The sequence below is a fragment of the Myxocyprinus asiaticus genome, chromosome 37 (genome assembly GCF_019703515.2).
Source record: "Myxocyprinus asiaticus isolate MX2 ecotype Aquarium Trade chromosome 37, UBuf_Myxa_2, whole genome shotgun sequence".
NCBI classification, from domain to species: domain Eukaryota; kingdom Metazoa; phylum Chordata; class Actinopteri; order Cypriniformes; family Catostomidae; genus Myxocyprinus; species Myxocyprinus asiaticus.
In genome coordinates this window covers 34308778-34322928 of record NC_059380.1, presented here as the reverse complement: position 1 = coordinate 34322928, position 14151 = coordinate 34308778, and the positions used below count along the sequence as shown (strand labels likewise).

Below are 14151 nucleotides of genomic sequence, written 5' to 3'. Positions count from 1 at the left end.
ACGATCCACAGGAGAATGCGGGTAGACTCGATTTTCAAAGTTTCAAAATACTTTTAACTTCACACAGCGTCCTAAAAACGTGCCGTCTATGATGCTAAAAACCAATGAGATGCACCAAAAGCATCCTTCTGACTCATATGAACATATGCGATAATTAAAACTAGCACAGGCGGAACATAAGAACACATCCTGTGAGATTAATTACATAATGGATCCAATGTGGACTGTAGGCCAGTGACAGGCTAATGTTCAATGGTATGGGAATAAAACAAACAATATATTGATTTCTAAAACCACTTTTTGTATTGTCTGCCACAATAATACAATATACTGTATTTCAATCTGAATGTTTTATATATATATATATATATATATATATATATATTCGTACGTATATATACACTTACCGACCACTTTATTAGATACACCTGTACATCTACAAATTTATGTGATTTTTCTAATCAGCCAGTCGTGTGGCAGCAGTGCATAAAATCAGTCAGATATGGGACAGGAGCTTCAGTTAATGTTCACATTAACCATCAGAATGGGGAAAAATATGTGATCTCAGTGATGCATGATTGTTGGTGCCAGATGGGCTGGTTTGAGTATTTCTGTAACTGCTGATCTCCTGGGATTTTCACACACAACAGTCTCGAGAATTTACTCAGAATGGTGCCAAAACAAAAAACATCCAGTGAGCAGCAGTTCTGCGGACAGAAACGCCTTGTTGATGAGAGAGGTCAGCAGAGAATGGCCAAACTGGCTCGAGCTGATAGAAGGGCTACGGTAACTCTGATAGATGTTTTTTGTTTTTGGCACCATTCTGAGTAAACCAGAGACTGTTGTGTGTGAAAATCCCAGGAGATCAGCAGTTACAGAAATATTCAAACTAGCCCGTCTGGCACCAACAATCATGCCACGGTCCAAATCACTGAGATCACATTTTTTATTTTATACATTGCACTGCTGCCACACGATTGGCTGATCAGATAATCGCATGAATAAGTAGGTGTACAGGTGTACCTAATAAAGTGGTCACTGAATCTATTTATGTATGTATATTATATTGGTCCATCCAAATCATGCCGTTTCCAGCCTTAAAGAAATAGTTCTTCAAAAATTGAAAATTCTTTAATCATTTACTCACCCTTATGTTGTTCCAAACTCATATGATTTCTTTCATACGTGGAAGACAAAATGTGTTAATTACTTAAATTTCAGTCTGTTCCTCACACAAAGCTGGCATAAGGCTTCAGAAGACCTGGTATATAGCTCATGAAGTCTAATGGATTACTATAGTGGTATTTTTACGTTTCTTTTTTCTTTTCTTTTTTGGAACGTGATAGCCCCAGTCCCCTTTCTTTTTCATTGTATGGAGAAAAGTAGTGCTAATATTTGGCCTAACTTCTTATGTGTTCCACTGAAGAAAGAAAATCATACAGGTTTGGAAGGACATGAAGGCCTGTAATTAATGACAGAATTTTCTTCTTTCCGTAAACTAACAGTTTAAGTACTTTCTTGTACATAATGGAGGCTCTTTTGAGGTTTTCCTCAATTTGACCCACATGTAACTCTTTCCAGGTGATTCAGTGTGAGGATGCGGTCGGTCAAGAGGCAGAGCAAGTGATTAGCCTCGGCCAATCCCAGATTGAGGGGTCACCACAGGTGTTTGTTGCTCTCGGTGATCAACAGGAAACCCCTGCTGGCTCAGGGATCGTGGCTGTCACCATGGAAGATTTACTGAATGGCACGGTCACTCTTATTTGTGAGGAGGGTCAATGAAATTAACTGTTTTCTAACTGGACTACAATTCAAATAGACAGAAAACTACTGTCAGAACTACTGTCAGATGAGCACTCCTACACTACAAAAAAAAAAAAAAAAAAAAATCAGTATTTTTCTGACTTTTCCAGTAAAAATAAAAAACATCCTTAAAACAAGATACATTTATTTGAGAATGAAATTAACTTTAGATATTAAGTATTGTTTTCAGAGAAATCAAAAATATTTTGTGAGGTTTATGCTTAAAACAAAAACTATTTGTTAATGGGGTCAGAATAGTAAACTTAATTCAGTGGGGAGTTTATTTTTCTTATACTATCTTCTTGTTGTAAGCATTAATCCCATTCATTTTTTGATTTCTCTGAAAACAAGTCTTAAAGGGATAGTTCACACAAAAATGAAAATTCTCTCAACATTTACTCACCCTCATGCCATCCCAGATGTGTATGACTTACTTTCTTCTGCAGAACAAGAACAAAGATTTTTAGAGGAACATCCCCGCTCTGTAGGTCCATACAATGTAAACGAATTGTGGCCATAACTTTGAAGCTCCAAAAAGCACATTAAGGCAGTATAAAAGTAATCCATAAGACTCCAGTGGTCTTCAGAAGCGATATGATAGGTGTGGGTGAGAAATAGGTCACTATTTAATTTCTTTTTTACTATAAATTCTCCTCTCTGACCAGTAGGTGGCAATATGCAAGAAAAATGCGATCATATCGCTTCAGAAGATATGGATTAAACCACTGAAGTCATATGGATTAATTTATGCTGCCTTTATATGTTTTTTGGAGCTTCAAAATTACTGTGAATTTTCATTTTTGTTCAGCTGAAGAAAGAAAGTTACACATTTGGGATGGCATGAGGGTGAGTAAATGATGAGAGAATTTTCATTTTTGGCTGAACTATTCTTTTAATATCATGTCATTTTTCTTCTCAAGTAAATAATTTAAGGATGTTTAGATGGTTTTACTGGAAAACAAGACATAACTACTGATTGAGAACAGTTTAAAGTGTAGGGCCCTGTTTTTACACCAGAATACATGTAACTAATGGGTTTAAACCAGGTGATTTCAACATCAGGCTGCAACACATAGAATTACTGGATTGTTGGTATTTACTGTTTTACAATGGCATTAATTAGAAGAAAAACATTGTATGTCAGTTTTAATGAAAACAGGCTTCAATGTCAGAGTCATTTGATTGTTTTGCTCTCACTAATAAGAGCTAAGAGTACATAAGCAGGCAAAATCCATCATGTAAAAAAAAAAACATTCATGATTTCAGTGTCTCTGCCATTAGTGTGATCTGAATATTTTTGACCACTGACTAAGTATGTTCTATACAGGTCTGTCTGTATTTATTGTAAGTGTTCTGAAGAGGACAAACAAATTTTTGATGAGCAAACAGCCATTTAAATTTATCAAAGCACATATCTACCTCTGCTCTTGACTGTTATGTACATACATTATGTACATACGATTTTGGTGTTTCTGGTATGCAATGATAAGACTTTGGTATGTTTCACAATGCTATACTATTGCGGCTCTAAAAATAATAATCTTACATAAAATATTTTATGACCAAGCTGACTGTTTCTACATCTGTATATATAAATCTTATGAATGTAGTTTTAAATACATCATGAGAAAGTTATGCGAGAAAAATTTACTTTTCAGTGTGATATTAGTTTCAACATTTAAACCATGTGCAATGGCTTCTTTTGTAAATGTTTTGTCTCAGGCAAACCCAAAGGAATGCTTAATTTTCAATGTATAATCAAATATGTTTTTTTTTTTACAGAAAGCCACAAAATGTTGAGAATAAAAACAATAGTTTACTATTCATAAGGTAGATCACACCAGTCCTCAAATACTTTTCATACAATATAGAATAAAATATGCTCAAAAATATAGTTGAATTTATATGCCAATATTATAAATTCACAGACCACAACCCTGAGTCATTTTCTACATTCATGGATGCAAATCTGTAAAATCTCATTGACTGACCAAATTATGCAATTACATAGATAGAAAAATTGCAACAGCACACTCATTGCATCCTAAGAATTTTTCTCCAAACAGTAACGTAAACTGCTTCAGATGTTTTCCCTTTTAGATTAAATACAAGCATACTCTAAAAGATTTCCAATTTACAGTATGCATAAGCAGTAGTACACTCATATTACAGGTTTGCACTGTCAAATCAGCAACACAGTCTGGATTAAATTGCAATGTTGATGGTGATTCAATCTGGGACCTTAGAACTACACTTAAGAATGATAGTAGTCTACTCTGTTAGTATGCAGCACATTTATATTTATCACAGACAAAAAAAAAAAAAACTTGCATTCATACCGGGTCAATATACTGAAATACAATATAAAGAAATCCACTAGCACTGGCTTTATACATACTTTTAAATAAGCATCAGATGCCCACATTAATTTACAAATTGTACTGTCCAGGCAAGGGATACATGATAAATTGTTCACTCTATTGGTATTTGACAGTTATTTAAATATCAGTATTATTTTGCTGGAATTGGAAGCAGATAACATCAAGAGTTTAAGGTTTAAAATGTAGTTAACTTTTATCCATCTTTTTAATTGTTTCTAAAAATGCTCTGATGTCAGATTTTACTAGAAGCATGTAAAATTCTCTGGAGCTGTATTGTGAATACACTTCTTTTTTTTTTTTTTTTTTAAACAGCAGATAAAACAATATAGATTCATAATATTGGCCACCATTTTGAACACTGGCTAGAATAAAAATTATCATATCGGTTTAAAACAATTGCATCCTTAGTCCAGACACACAGACACACAAAAATCCAAATAAATCACATTTTTAGGCATTTTATTCAGGCATTTAAGCTACAAACGGTTAAGTGGAGGAAAGCACACAATAACATACTACTGCAACATGAACTACAGCACTCTAAAATACACCACAAAACTCACATGGATGTGGTGTAAAGAGAAGCATGAAAGGAATAAAATCAATTTACTGAATTCAAAACTAAATTAATTCCATCTATGTATAAAAGATTTGTAAGTTTACTATATCACAATAAGAGTATTCTTTCTATGCAAGCGCAATGTCATATTATTTCGTAAAGTATTTCCCAGAGTGCCTCAAAAGTCCAGAGTTACCAGTGCATAGTAAAATAACACCATTTAGAACAATGAATCTTGAACAATGTTTCAGCTAGTTGATTGTATATGTATCAAACTCAACTAATTCAAAAATACACAAATATATTAATATATTATTAATTTACAATGTACAAGTATGTCCAATTTCAGAAGTCGTGATACTTAAAAGTACATTAAGTGATTTATGTTTTGCTGGATCTTACCTGTCCTCTCAAACAACTGATAAAACAGTTGGGACTTTAAACTGACCGCATATATTAATCGCAATTAATCACATACATTCAATATAAATAATGCATATTAATTCAAATAAATATACAGTTGAAGTCAGACGTTTACATACACCTTAGCCAAATACATTTAATCTAAGTTTTTCTCAATTTCTGACATTTAATCGTAGAAAACATTCCCTGTCTTAGGTCAGTTAGGATCAGTACTTTATTTTAAGAATGTGAAATTTCAGAATAATAGTAGAAAGAATGATTTATTTCAGCTTTGATTTTTTTCATCACATTCCCAGTGGGTCAGAAGTTGACATACACTTTGTTAATATTTGATAGCATTGCCTTTAAATTGTTTAACTTGGGTCAAATTTTTTGGGTAGCCTTCCACAAGCTTCTCACAATAAGTTGCTGGAATTTTGGCCCATTCCTCCGACAGAACTGGTGTAACTGAGTCAGGTTTGTATGGCTCCTTCCTCACACATGCTTTTTCAGTTCTGCACACAAATTTTCACTCCACTCCACTCCAATACCTTGACTGTGTTGTCCTTAAGCCATTTTGCCACAGCTTTGGAGGTATGCTTGGGGTCATTGTCCATTTGGAAGACCCATTTGTGACCAAGCTTTAACTTCCTGGCTGATGTCTTGAGATGTAGCTTCAATATATCAACATAATTTTCCTTCCTCATGATGCCATCTATTTTGTGAAGTGCACCAGTCCCTCCTGCAGCAAAGCAACCCCACAACATGATGCTGCCACCCCCATGCTTCATGGTTGGGGTGGTGTTCTTCAGTTCTTTCCTCCAAACATAACGATGGTCATTATGGCCAAACAGTTACATTTTTGTTTCATCAGACCAGAGGACATTTCTTTGTCCCCATGTGCACTTGCAAACTGTAGTCTGGATTTTTATGGTGGTTGTGGAGTAGTGGCTTCTTCCTTGATGAGCAGCCTTTCAGGTTATGTTAATATGGGACTCGTTTTACTGTGGATATAGATACTTGTCTACCTGTTTCCTCCAGCATCTTCATAAGGTCCTTTGCTGTTGTTCTGGGATTGATTTGCACTTTTCGCACCAAACTATGTTCATCTCTAGGAGAAAGAATGCATCTCCTTCCTGAGCAATATGATGGCTGTATGGTCCCATGGTGTTTATACTTGCGTACTATTGTTTGTACAGATGAACGTGGTACCTTCAGGCATTTGGAAATTGCTCCCAAGGATGAACCAGACTTGTGGAGGTCCACAACTGTTTTTCTGAGGTCTTGGCTGATTTCTTTTGATTTTCCCATGATGTCAAGCAAAGAGGCACTGAGTTTGAAGGTAGGTCTTAAAATACATCCACAGGTACACCTCCAATTGACTCCAATTAGCCTATCAGAAACGTTTCCAGAAAAATAAAGGCACAGTTAACAGTGTATGTAAACTTCTGACCCACTGGAATTATGATATAGTCAATTTAATGTGAAGCAATCTGTCTGTAAACAACTGTTGGAAAAATTACTCGTGTCATGCATAAAAGTAGGTGTCCTAAAAAACGACTTGTCAAAACTAAGGTTTGCAAATATGAAATCTGTGGAGTGGTTAAAAAATGTGTTTTAATGACTTCAACTTAAGTGTATGTAAACTTCTGAATTCAACTGTATATAATAAGAATATAATAAATAATTCTCTCTCTCTCTATATATATATATCTATCTGTCATCTACTGTGTGTGTGTATGTATATGTGTATTCTGTCGACAGCAATCCATTTTGCAATTGAGTTTGTCAGTCTGTCCTGTTCTCACAGGACGTGTTCTTGTGTTCTGTCTGAGCTATTTTTAATCATATTATCTACGTTTTCTACATCATAAACGCTGCGCTTTTAGAAAGCTGTGTCAAGTTTAAAGTAGTTAAAACTATGACAATCCCGAATTTCAAAAATGAGGAAATACTATTGTGCTTCATCCAACTGTCAAGAATGCGTCCTGCGTGACCGGCTCTCATTCTGTGGCTGTGCTGCCTATGATGTTTATTGAGGCTCGCTGACTGCCCCCTGCTGATGCGGCTCATAAAAAAAAGAAGTTAAATGTACTTGAAACTTAAAAGGATAGTTCAGCCAAAAAATAATATTCTCTCATCATTTACTCACCCTCATGCCATCCCAGATGTGTATGACTTACTTTCTTCTGCAGAACCCAAATGAAGATTTTTAGAAGAATATTTAATCTCAGTAGGTCCATAAAATGCAAATGAATGAGTGTCAACTTTTTAAAGCTTCAAAAAGTACATATAGCCATAATAAAAGTAATCTATACGACTCCAGTGGATTAATTAATGTCTTCTGAAGCGAAACACTAGATGTGTAAGAAATAGATCAATATTTAACACTTTTTTTACTAGAAATTCACAAAGGTCGAGGTTAAGCACGCTGGAAAGTTTACACGAGACGGAAGCGCAGTGTTGTTTCCAACAGAGGAGCATAGATAATCATTCATATGCCTCATTCGACTGGTTTGGATACGCCAACTGTGGCGCCATCTTGGAATGGTCAACAAGGAGAGCTGTTTGAATTGGTTTGAATGCAAGTGAATGAGTGTAAGAGATGCCTCAGACTGAGCTCTTTGCTCAGACCATTGCATAAACTGCTTTTGTGTAGAAACAGTATCGCGGTCCATAGAAACTGCTGCTAATAAGGGATCTACGTGTGAATGTTTATGCAGAGGAGGCTTACGTGCTTAGGTAACGCAAGAGGCAGTTTAAACTCCACCCTTGTCATCGTACAAACCTCAAGCTGGCCGAAAGCAAACATTTTTAGTAAAAAAAATTTTAATTATTGATCTATTTCTTACACCTAGCGTTTTGTTTCAGAAGATATTAATTAGACCACTGGAATCGTATGGATTATTTTTATGATGGCTATATGTACTTTTTGGAGCTTCAAAAAGTTGGCATCCATTCACTTGCATTTTATGGACCTAAAGAGCTGCAATATTCTTCTAAAAATCTTCATTTGTGTTCTGCTTAAGAAAGAAAGTCATACACACTTCATTTTTGGATGAACTATTCCTTTATATTGCTCTAATGGTTGGAAAATACATACTTTAATTACTGAGTTTACCTACGGTACAGGAGGCATGATTAATTGCATATTTTTTTTTTTACATGTTATTTTTTATATAATTGCACTAAATTAACGTGTTAAATCGACAGCCCTACTACTAATATTGTTTATTTTCATTAATAAAAATAATGAAAATAATAGGTTTTCCCACATATGCCAATAGTTGGGGTCCTTTCCCAAACACAAGCCATTGGTTCAAACAAACAATGTTTTGATACAACCACTTTTTGTGTAAATCATCCTGTAAATGGTTTCCTTAAAATTGTCTCTGACATTGACATTATTTAACATTGAATAAGTGACACACTTGAATTTAAATAGGAAAACGCACTTTAAAGAAATCAAATTTCATCAGTTCCTCAAAGTAGTGCTTTACCGTTCAGTGGTCTAATCTCTGTTCAAGTTCAGAGCCCTAAATTGAGGCTTTAGTTTTCAGCTAGTAATCTTCTTTTTGGGCAGGAAGGCATTAGTAATTTGGTTCATCACCACCAAGGCAGGAAACAGTGGAAGCAGTAGGAAGATGTACCACATTGTTCCTTTCACCGTGGCCTGAAACCAGTCTGTAAACATGGCTGACATGATAGTGATGGTGGCCAGCAGGTAGGCCACCAGGCCACAGGTGCGATGGTACAGTCTCAACCGTGGAAACGATTGGGTGCTGATAAGTGTGGGAAACAGAAGAAAGATGCCACAGATCGCCTGTAGCACAGTAGCAGCCATTGTACCAACTCCCAGTAGACTGTGCCAGGAGGTAAAGTGAGAATGCTCTGATACATTCTTGCTGGCCACCATGAAGCTGAAGCCTGTAGCTCCAAACACCAGCAGCAAGGCCTGGAAGAACCAGTGCAGACGGACCTTCCATTTACGGGATTTAAAGCAGAGCGGACTGCCCTCAGCAGAGAAGAGAAGGATGCCCTCTGTCATGCACAGGCCAAACTAAAATAGGAGAGAGAGAGATAGCAGGTTTTGAAATAGTTACTTAGATCTAATTACTTTTTTGTACTTAAGTAGTGTAACACATTACATTTTAAATTCTTGTGAAAAAGATAGTATAGTTACTGACTTTCAATTAGGTTAATTACTTTTAATTTCTTTACTTGTATTACACATATTTCTAAAATAAGATTAATTTATATTAAATTAATATTATTTTAATGAATTATATTAATATGTACATTATATTAATTCACTCCCAAACAATTAGTTGGAAGGGATGAACGTGGAAATACAGACATTATTTTGAGAGGAGAAACAAACCAAAAAACTACAAAAAGTGTTTTAGAAAGTAACTTAAAATAATTAGTAATGTAAATACTTTTCTGATGAATCAATCAGTACAGTTAAGTAATCTGATTATATTTTTAGACAAGTAATTGTTAGTTTGTACTGGACTACTTTTTTGAGTAGCCCAGAACTGTCAGAATGTGTCATGATTAGGACCAAAACATACTTTAAGCAAGTATGTTTTTAGCTGCACGAGTTCAATTTAAAACATTGCATTCCAAAGCCAATTTGTGTTACATTTTCAGTGTTGCCGCTCCACGACATATAATGGTAACTCTATCACCCCTTTGAGTAAAGGGCTGTTCACATTGTGTTTTTGCATATGTGTGCGCTGTTTTTTCCTATTGTTTTTCAGTGTAAACTTGCTAGACAGACGTCTTTGACCTTGATCTTGCTGTTTTTACGATGTCTTGCACATAAGCGCAGCGGTTTAAGACACCAGGTCAAGTTAAAAGAACACAAATAAAAATGCATCTCCAGACACCTGCGCCCTGTTGCATTCGTTGTTCTGCATCTAGCTTTTTTTTAACGCAAAAAGGTATTCAGTGTGAACGGCCCCTAAAAATGCACTTCTTGCTCTTCTAGACTACACACTTACAATGGATTGGCAAAGCATTTGTTTCAGCATTTGTGTACTTGCATAGAGTTGCTTATACTTATTACCTTTTGTTGTCAGAACAATCAACACATTAACATATGATCACACACATTTAATTAATACCTATATCACTCTACGTACACAGGTTATTAATTTCATGTGCAAAAAGGTTAGCTAATCATAACAAAACATAAGAAAGCTACAACTGGTTCAACATAGGTCAAAATGTGAGAATGTCTATCTGGTCATCACACACCATTAACTGCATTACTGGTAGGCAAGTGAAACGCACCCACACAGCTCTTTGTAATCAGCATCAGTGTAACCAGATTCCCACTGCAAACACGCAGCTGAGGTTAATTTCGTAAATTCCTTTGTATTCTACCACACTCAATTCATTATTTAAAAGAGACATGCATATTGAATTATTTCTTATAGAGGCTGCGTCACTGAGACACATTGTTTCACAGTGGAAAGTAAAGTGGAAGGATTCACTGTTAAAGGGATAGTTCACCCAAAAATGAAAATTCTCTCATCATTAACTTACCCTCATGATATCCCAGATGTGTATGACTTTCTTCTGCTGAACACAAATAAAGATTTTTAAAGAATATTTCAGCTCTGTATGTCTTAATGCAAGTGAATGGGTACCAACATTTTAAAGCTCCAAAAGTACATAAAGGCAGCATAAAAGTAATCCATAAGATTCCAGTGGTTAAATCCATGTCTTCAGATATGAGAGGTGTGGGTGAAAACAAATCAACATTTAAGTATTTTTTACTATAAATCTCCACTTTCACATTCTTGAGTATTTGGTGATTCACATTCTTCGTGCATATCGCCACCTTGAATTGTTGCCATCTGGCCGACGGTATTGTGTTCCCTGTTGTATGAAAAACAGGTCCAAATTATCTTTTATCCCTCAAGCAATTACATTTTTTAATTCTTCTTTTAATAGTTGTTAACTAATGGCCAGCTGGTCTGGTCATTCATTCCATTCATTATTCCCTTATGATTTTTTTTAAAAAAATATCTTTTTTTTATTTTTTTATATATATATATACTGTGTATGTTGTTTATATATGCCAATTGTGAATTCTTATGTCTGTGTGATTATGATGCAAACCCATTTTCCCTACGGGGACAAACTAAATAACTAACTAACCTACTGGACAGGGAGGATAATTTATAGTAAATAAGGACTTTCTCACCCACACCTATCATATCGCTTCAGAAGACATGGATTTAACCACTGGAGTCGTATGGATTACTTTTTAGCTGCTTTATGTGCTTTTTGGGGCTTCAAATTTTTGGTCACCATTCACTTGCATTGTATAGACCTACAGAGCTGAGATCTTCTAAAAATCTTCACACGGTGAGTCAATGATGAGAAAAGTTTTCTTTTTGGGTGATGTTAAAAAATGTTATTGAAGTTACTAATTTTGTCAATGAATGAATAAAAATGTGCTGGACTGTGTAAAAAAAAAAAAAAGTGAGGACTTACCCCAAGTGACATGCAGACGGGATGCCAAGAGAAAAGACCTGTATGAGAACAAGAGTTTACACATAAAATGTCAATACTTTTTACAATAACTTTCATTAATAAAGCATTATCGGTGATGGTATCAAATGCTAATATCATGCTGCTATGATATACCATGGTAGTTACGTGTACTTCAAGGTGCTTCAAAGAATACCATGGAATTACCATACCATGTTAAATGAGTGCGATCAAAGCCGACAACTCAGATCAAAAGATATGCAAATACAATGAATAACTCACTTGTTCCTGGTCTGGACAGTATGGATGTGAGAATAGCCAGACCAAATGAAATTATGTGCGCGGCGACCACAGAGACCCTGCGCAGACACACATAGAGCCAGAACTCCTGCATGCTGAAGCTCTCACCCACCGGACTGTACTCCACATCCAGTGATGAGCGCATCCCTCTCGTCATTCCTGATGACTAGTTAGACATTTAACTGAAGCTTTAATCCAGATCACATATTACAGGTTTAGTCCTTCGGAAGGAACCTGAGGTTAAGTGTCTTGATCAAGGGCTTCGAACTTACAAACATTTGAGTTACCTGTACAGAACTTTCCATCATCCCATGCTTCTGCTGCCATCCACTGAAAGCGAATAACTATTCCATACCATGTGCATATGATATGATAAAGCGCAGCGGTAGTTGTCTTTATCTAGGTTATTATGACTACAGCTTCTGTCATGGTGATGCACAGTACACTAATACACGAATGTACAATACCAATGCCACACATTAAGACTACAAAAATTACGTTTTAGCCTAAATTGTACAGTATAAAATCCATACCAAGAGTAATTTCTTCAATTTAACTTCCCAAAGACAGCACGCGATACTACCCCAAACCTGATTTATCCCTTGAATTCGAGTCCTTTAGATCCAAAATCTCGTGCATAAACACTTCAATTTATGAAGCCTTTCGTTTTAAAAGGAGAGTTGCGTTAGGAAGGCTGTTTTTCCTGTTGGGTGCCATTTTCGTGATTGAGACAGTAATACTTTGACAACATGTATGTCCTGGATGGGCAATACTATGGGAAAGGCTTGCTTCTTAATATTCATGAGCCATGCCTTTACTATTGGAAGTTCACGAGCGCAACCTGATAAATATTCAAGAGCCAAGTGTTTGCCATTGGTGAGTCACTGAGCAACGTCTGCAAAACTTCTTGAATATTCACCGTGGTCTAATTAATATACATGAGCTGTTTCTTTGCAGTCGTAGGATTCGTACTTGTGTTTTCTGGATGATTGTTGTCATGGATCATAGAAATAAAGAGCCTTAGAATGGCAGTTAACATGCAACGGGGGTTTGATGCAACGATCTGAAAGATTATTTTGATTGGTCATCTTACTTTCCTGTGATGTAATGGGTTGGGAAGAGCATATTATATTATTATATTGTTATCTATACTATTATCGGTTTAAAATTTTTTTAGTGCAAGCCGCTGTCATCCAGACCGCTGCTGAGCTGAAGCGAACGTGAATGCGCATGAGTTCAACGTGGTACGTAACCTTTTTCAGCGCAGGCAGCGATAGACCGGGTGGGCCAATCACAGTCATTTGTGATTACAGGATAGCACATTTTAATCATTTTCTACTAGTGCATGGGCGGAGGTCTACTGGTGTCTCAGGTTCCAATCTCTGAATATAATAGATTTAAACAAGCATATTTCGTATACAGATGACCATAGTAAGAAAAATAATAATGAAATTTGAATTTGGCCCAATGGATGATTCGACTTGTCAGGTTGGTAAACGCCCCCTCTGTTGTTTCTCATAGGCCGATAGCATTTTCCGCCCAATAAATGTCATGGATGTACATGACATTTTAAATTAGTGAAACACAGAGCAGGGAGACATCTAATGGCGAACAGGAGACTTGTTTCTCTCTCTCTCTCTCTCACAGACACATACACATTCCGTAATTTCTGTACACTTGGCAGAAAAGGCGTGGTGAATTTCTGCAGTTACATATCCAGATCATATTTCAACCCAAAAATCAAAAGAAAAGGAGACGGTAGGCAACTTTTTTGTTTTGTTTCCCATCAACTGAATGTCAATTAAATTCCAAGGAATAGTTCTTCCAAAAACGAAAATTCTTTCATCATTTACTCACACTCATGTTATGGCAGATGTGTATGAATTTATTTCTTCTTCACAACACAAATGTTTTTATATGCATATCAGCTCTGTTGGTTCATTCAATGCAAGTGTATGGATACAAAAACTATGAAGGTCCAAAAGGCACATAAAGGCAGCATAAAAGTAAAAAAAAAAAAAAAAAAAAAAAAAGTGACTCCAGTGGTTAAATCCATGTCTTCAGAAATAGGTGTGGGTGAGAAACAGATCAAAAGTTACATCCTTTTTTACAAAACATCTCCACGTTCACATTTTTTATTTTATTTTATTTTTTTGCTTTCCTAGGACTTATCGCCACCTACTGGGCAGGAAGGAGAAT

General features: G+C 35.8%; 2 protein-coding genes across 5 annotated transcripts in view; one reads left to right on the top strand and one right to left on the bottom strand.

The window, feature by feature from the left end:
• The window catches only part of LOC127427716 (zinc finger and BTB domain-containing protein 40-like), a 47496-nt gene that overhangs the window by 21609 nt on the left and 11736 nt on the right, over positions 1 to 14151 (top strand). Inside the window, exon 13 of one of the 2 annotated variants that reach the window (XM_051675497.1) lies at positions 1582 to 3370. The exons of the other annotated variant lie outside the window; for it this stretch is intronic. Coding sequence (XP_051531457.1) covers positions 1582 to 1782 — 201 coding nt within the window. The 3' untranslated portion in view covers positions 1783 to 3370. Of the gene's footprint in view, positions 1 to 1581; positions 3371 to 14151 lie in introns of those variants that run through there. 2 annotated transcript variants of the gene reach the window in all.
• LOC127427720 (probable transmembrane reductase CYB561D1) lies at positions 8162 to 12815 on the bottom strand. 3 transcript variants are annotated; one of them, XM_051675506.1, is made up of 4 exons: positions 12225 to 12815; positions 11935 to 12118; positions 11656 to 11693; positions 8162 to 9205 (listed from the first exon to the last, which is right to left on the bottom strand). In XM_051675506.1, exons 1-4 carry the CDS (start codon positions 12258 to 12260, stop codon positions 8702 to 8704), a joined length of 762 nt encoding a protein of 253 aa, XP_051531466.1. In that variant the 5' UTR covers positions 12261 to 12815; the 3' UTR covers positions 8162 to 8701. The 3 variants fall into 3 exon arrangements, with proteins under 3 accessions (XP_051531466.1, XP_051531468.1, XP_051531467.1); XM_051675508.1 differs by having other exon boundaries at positions 11935 to 12140; positions 12240 to 12815; XM_051675507.1 differs by having other exon boundaries at positions 12240 to 12815.

What these genes read in the sequence shown, in the direction of transcription:
- LOC127427720 (XM_051675506.1), bottom strand. Translation starts at nt 12,260, where the DNA reads ATGATGGAAAGTTCTGTACAGGTAACTCAAATGTTT. An exon ending in ACTGTCCAGACCAGGAACAA is followed by an intron (nt 11,694 to 11,934) that starts GTGAGTTATTCA and finishes GTTCTCATACAG; the next exon opens with GTCTTTTCTCTTGGCATCCC. An exon ending in CCGTCTGCATGTCACTTGGG is followed by an intron (nt 9,206 to 11,655) that starts GTAAGTCCTCAC and finishes CTCCTATTTTAG; the next exon opens with TTTGGCCTGTGCATGACAGA.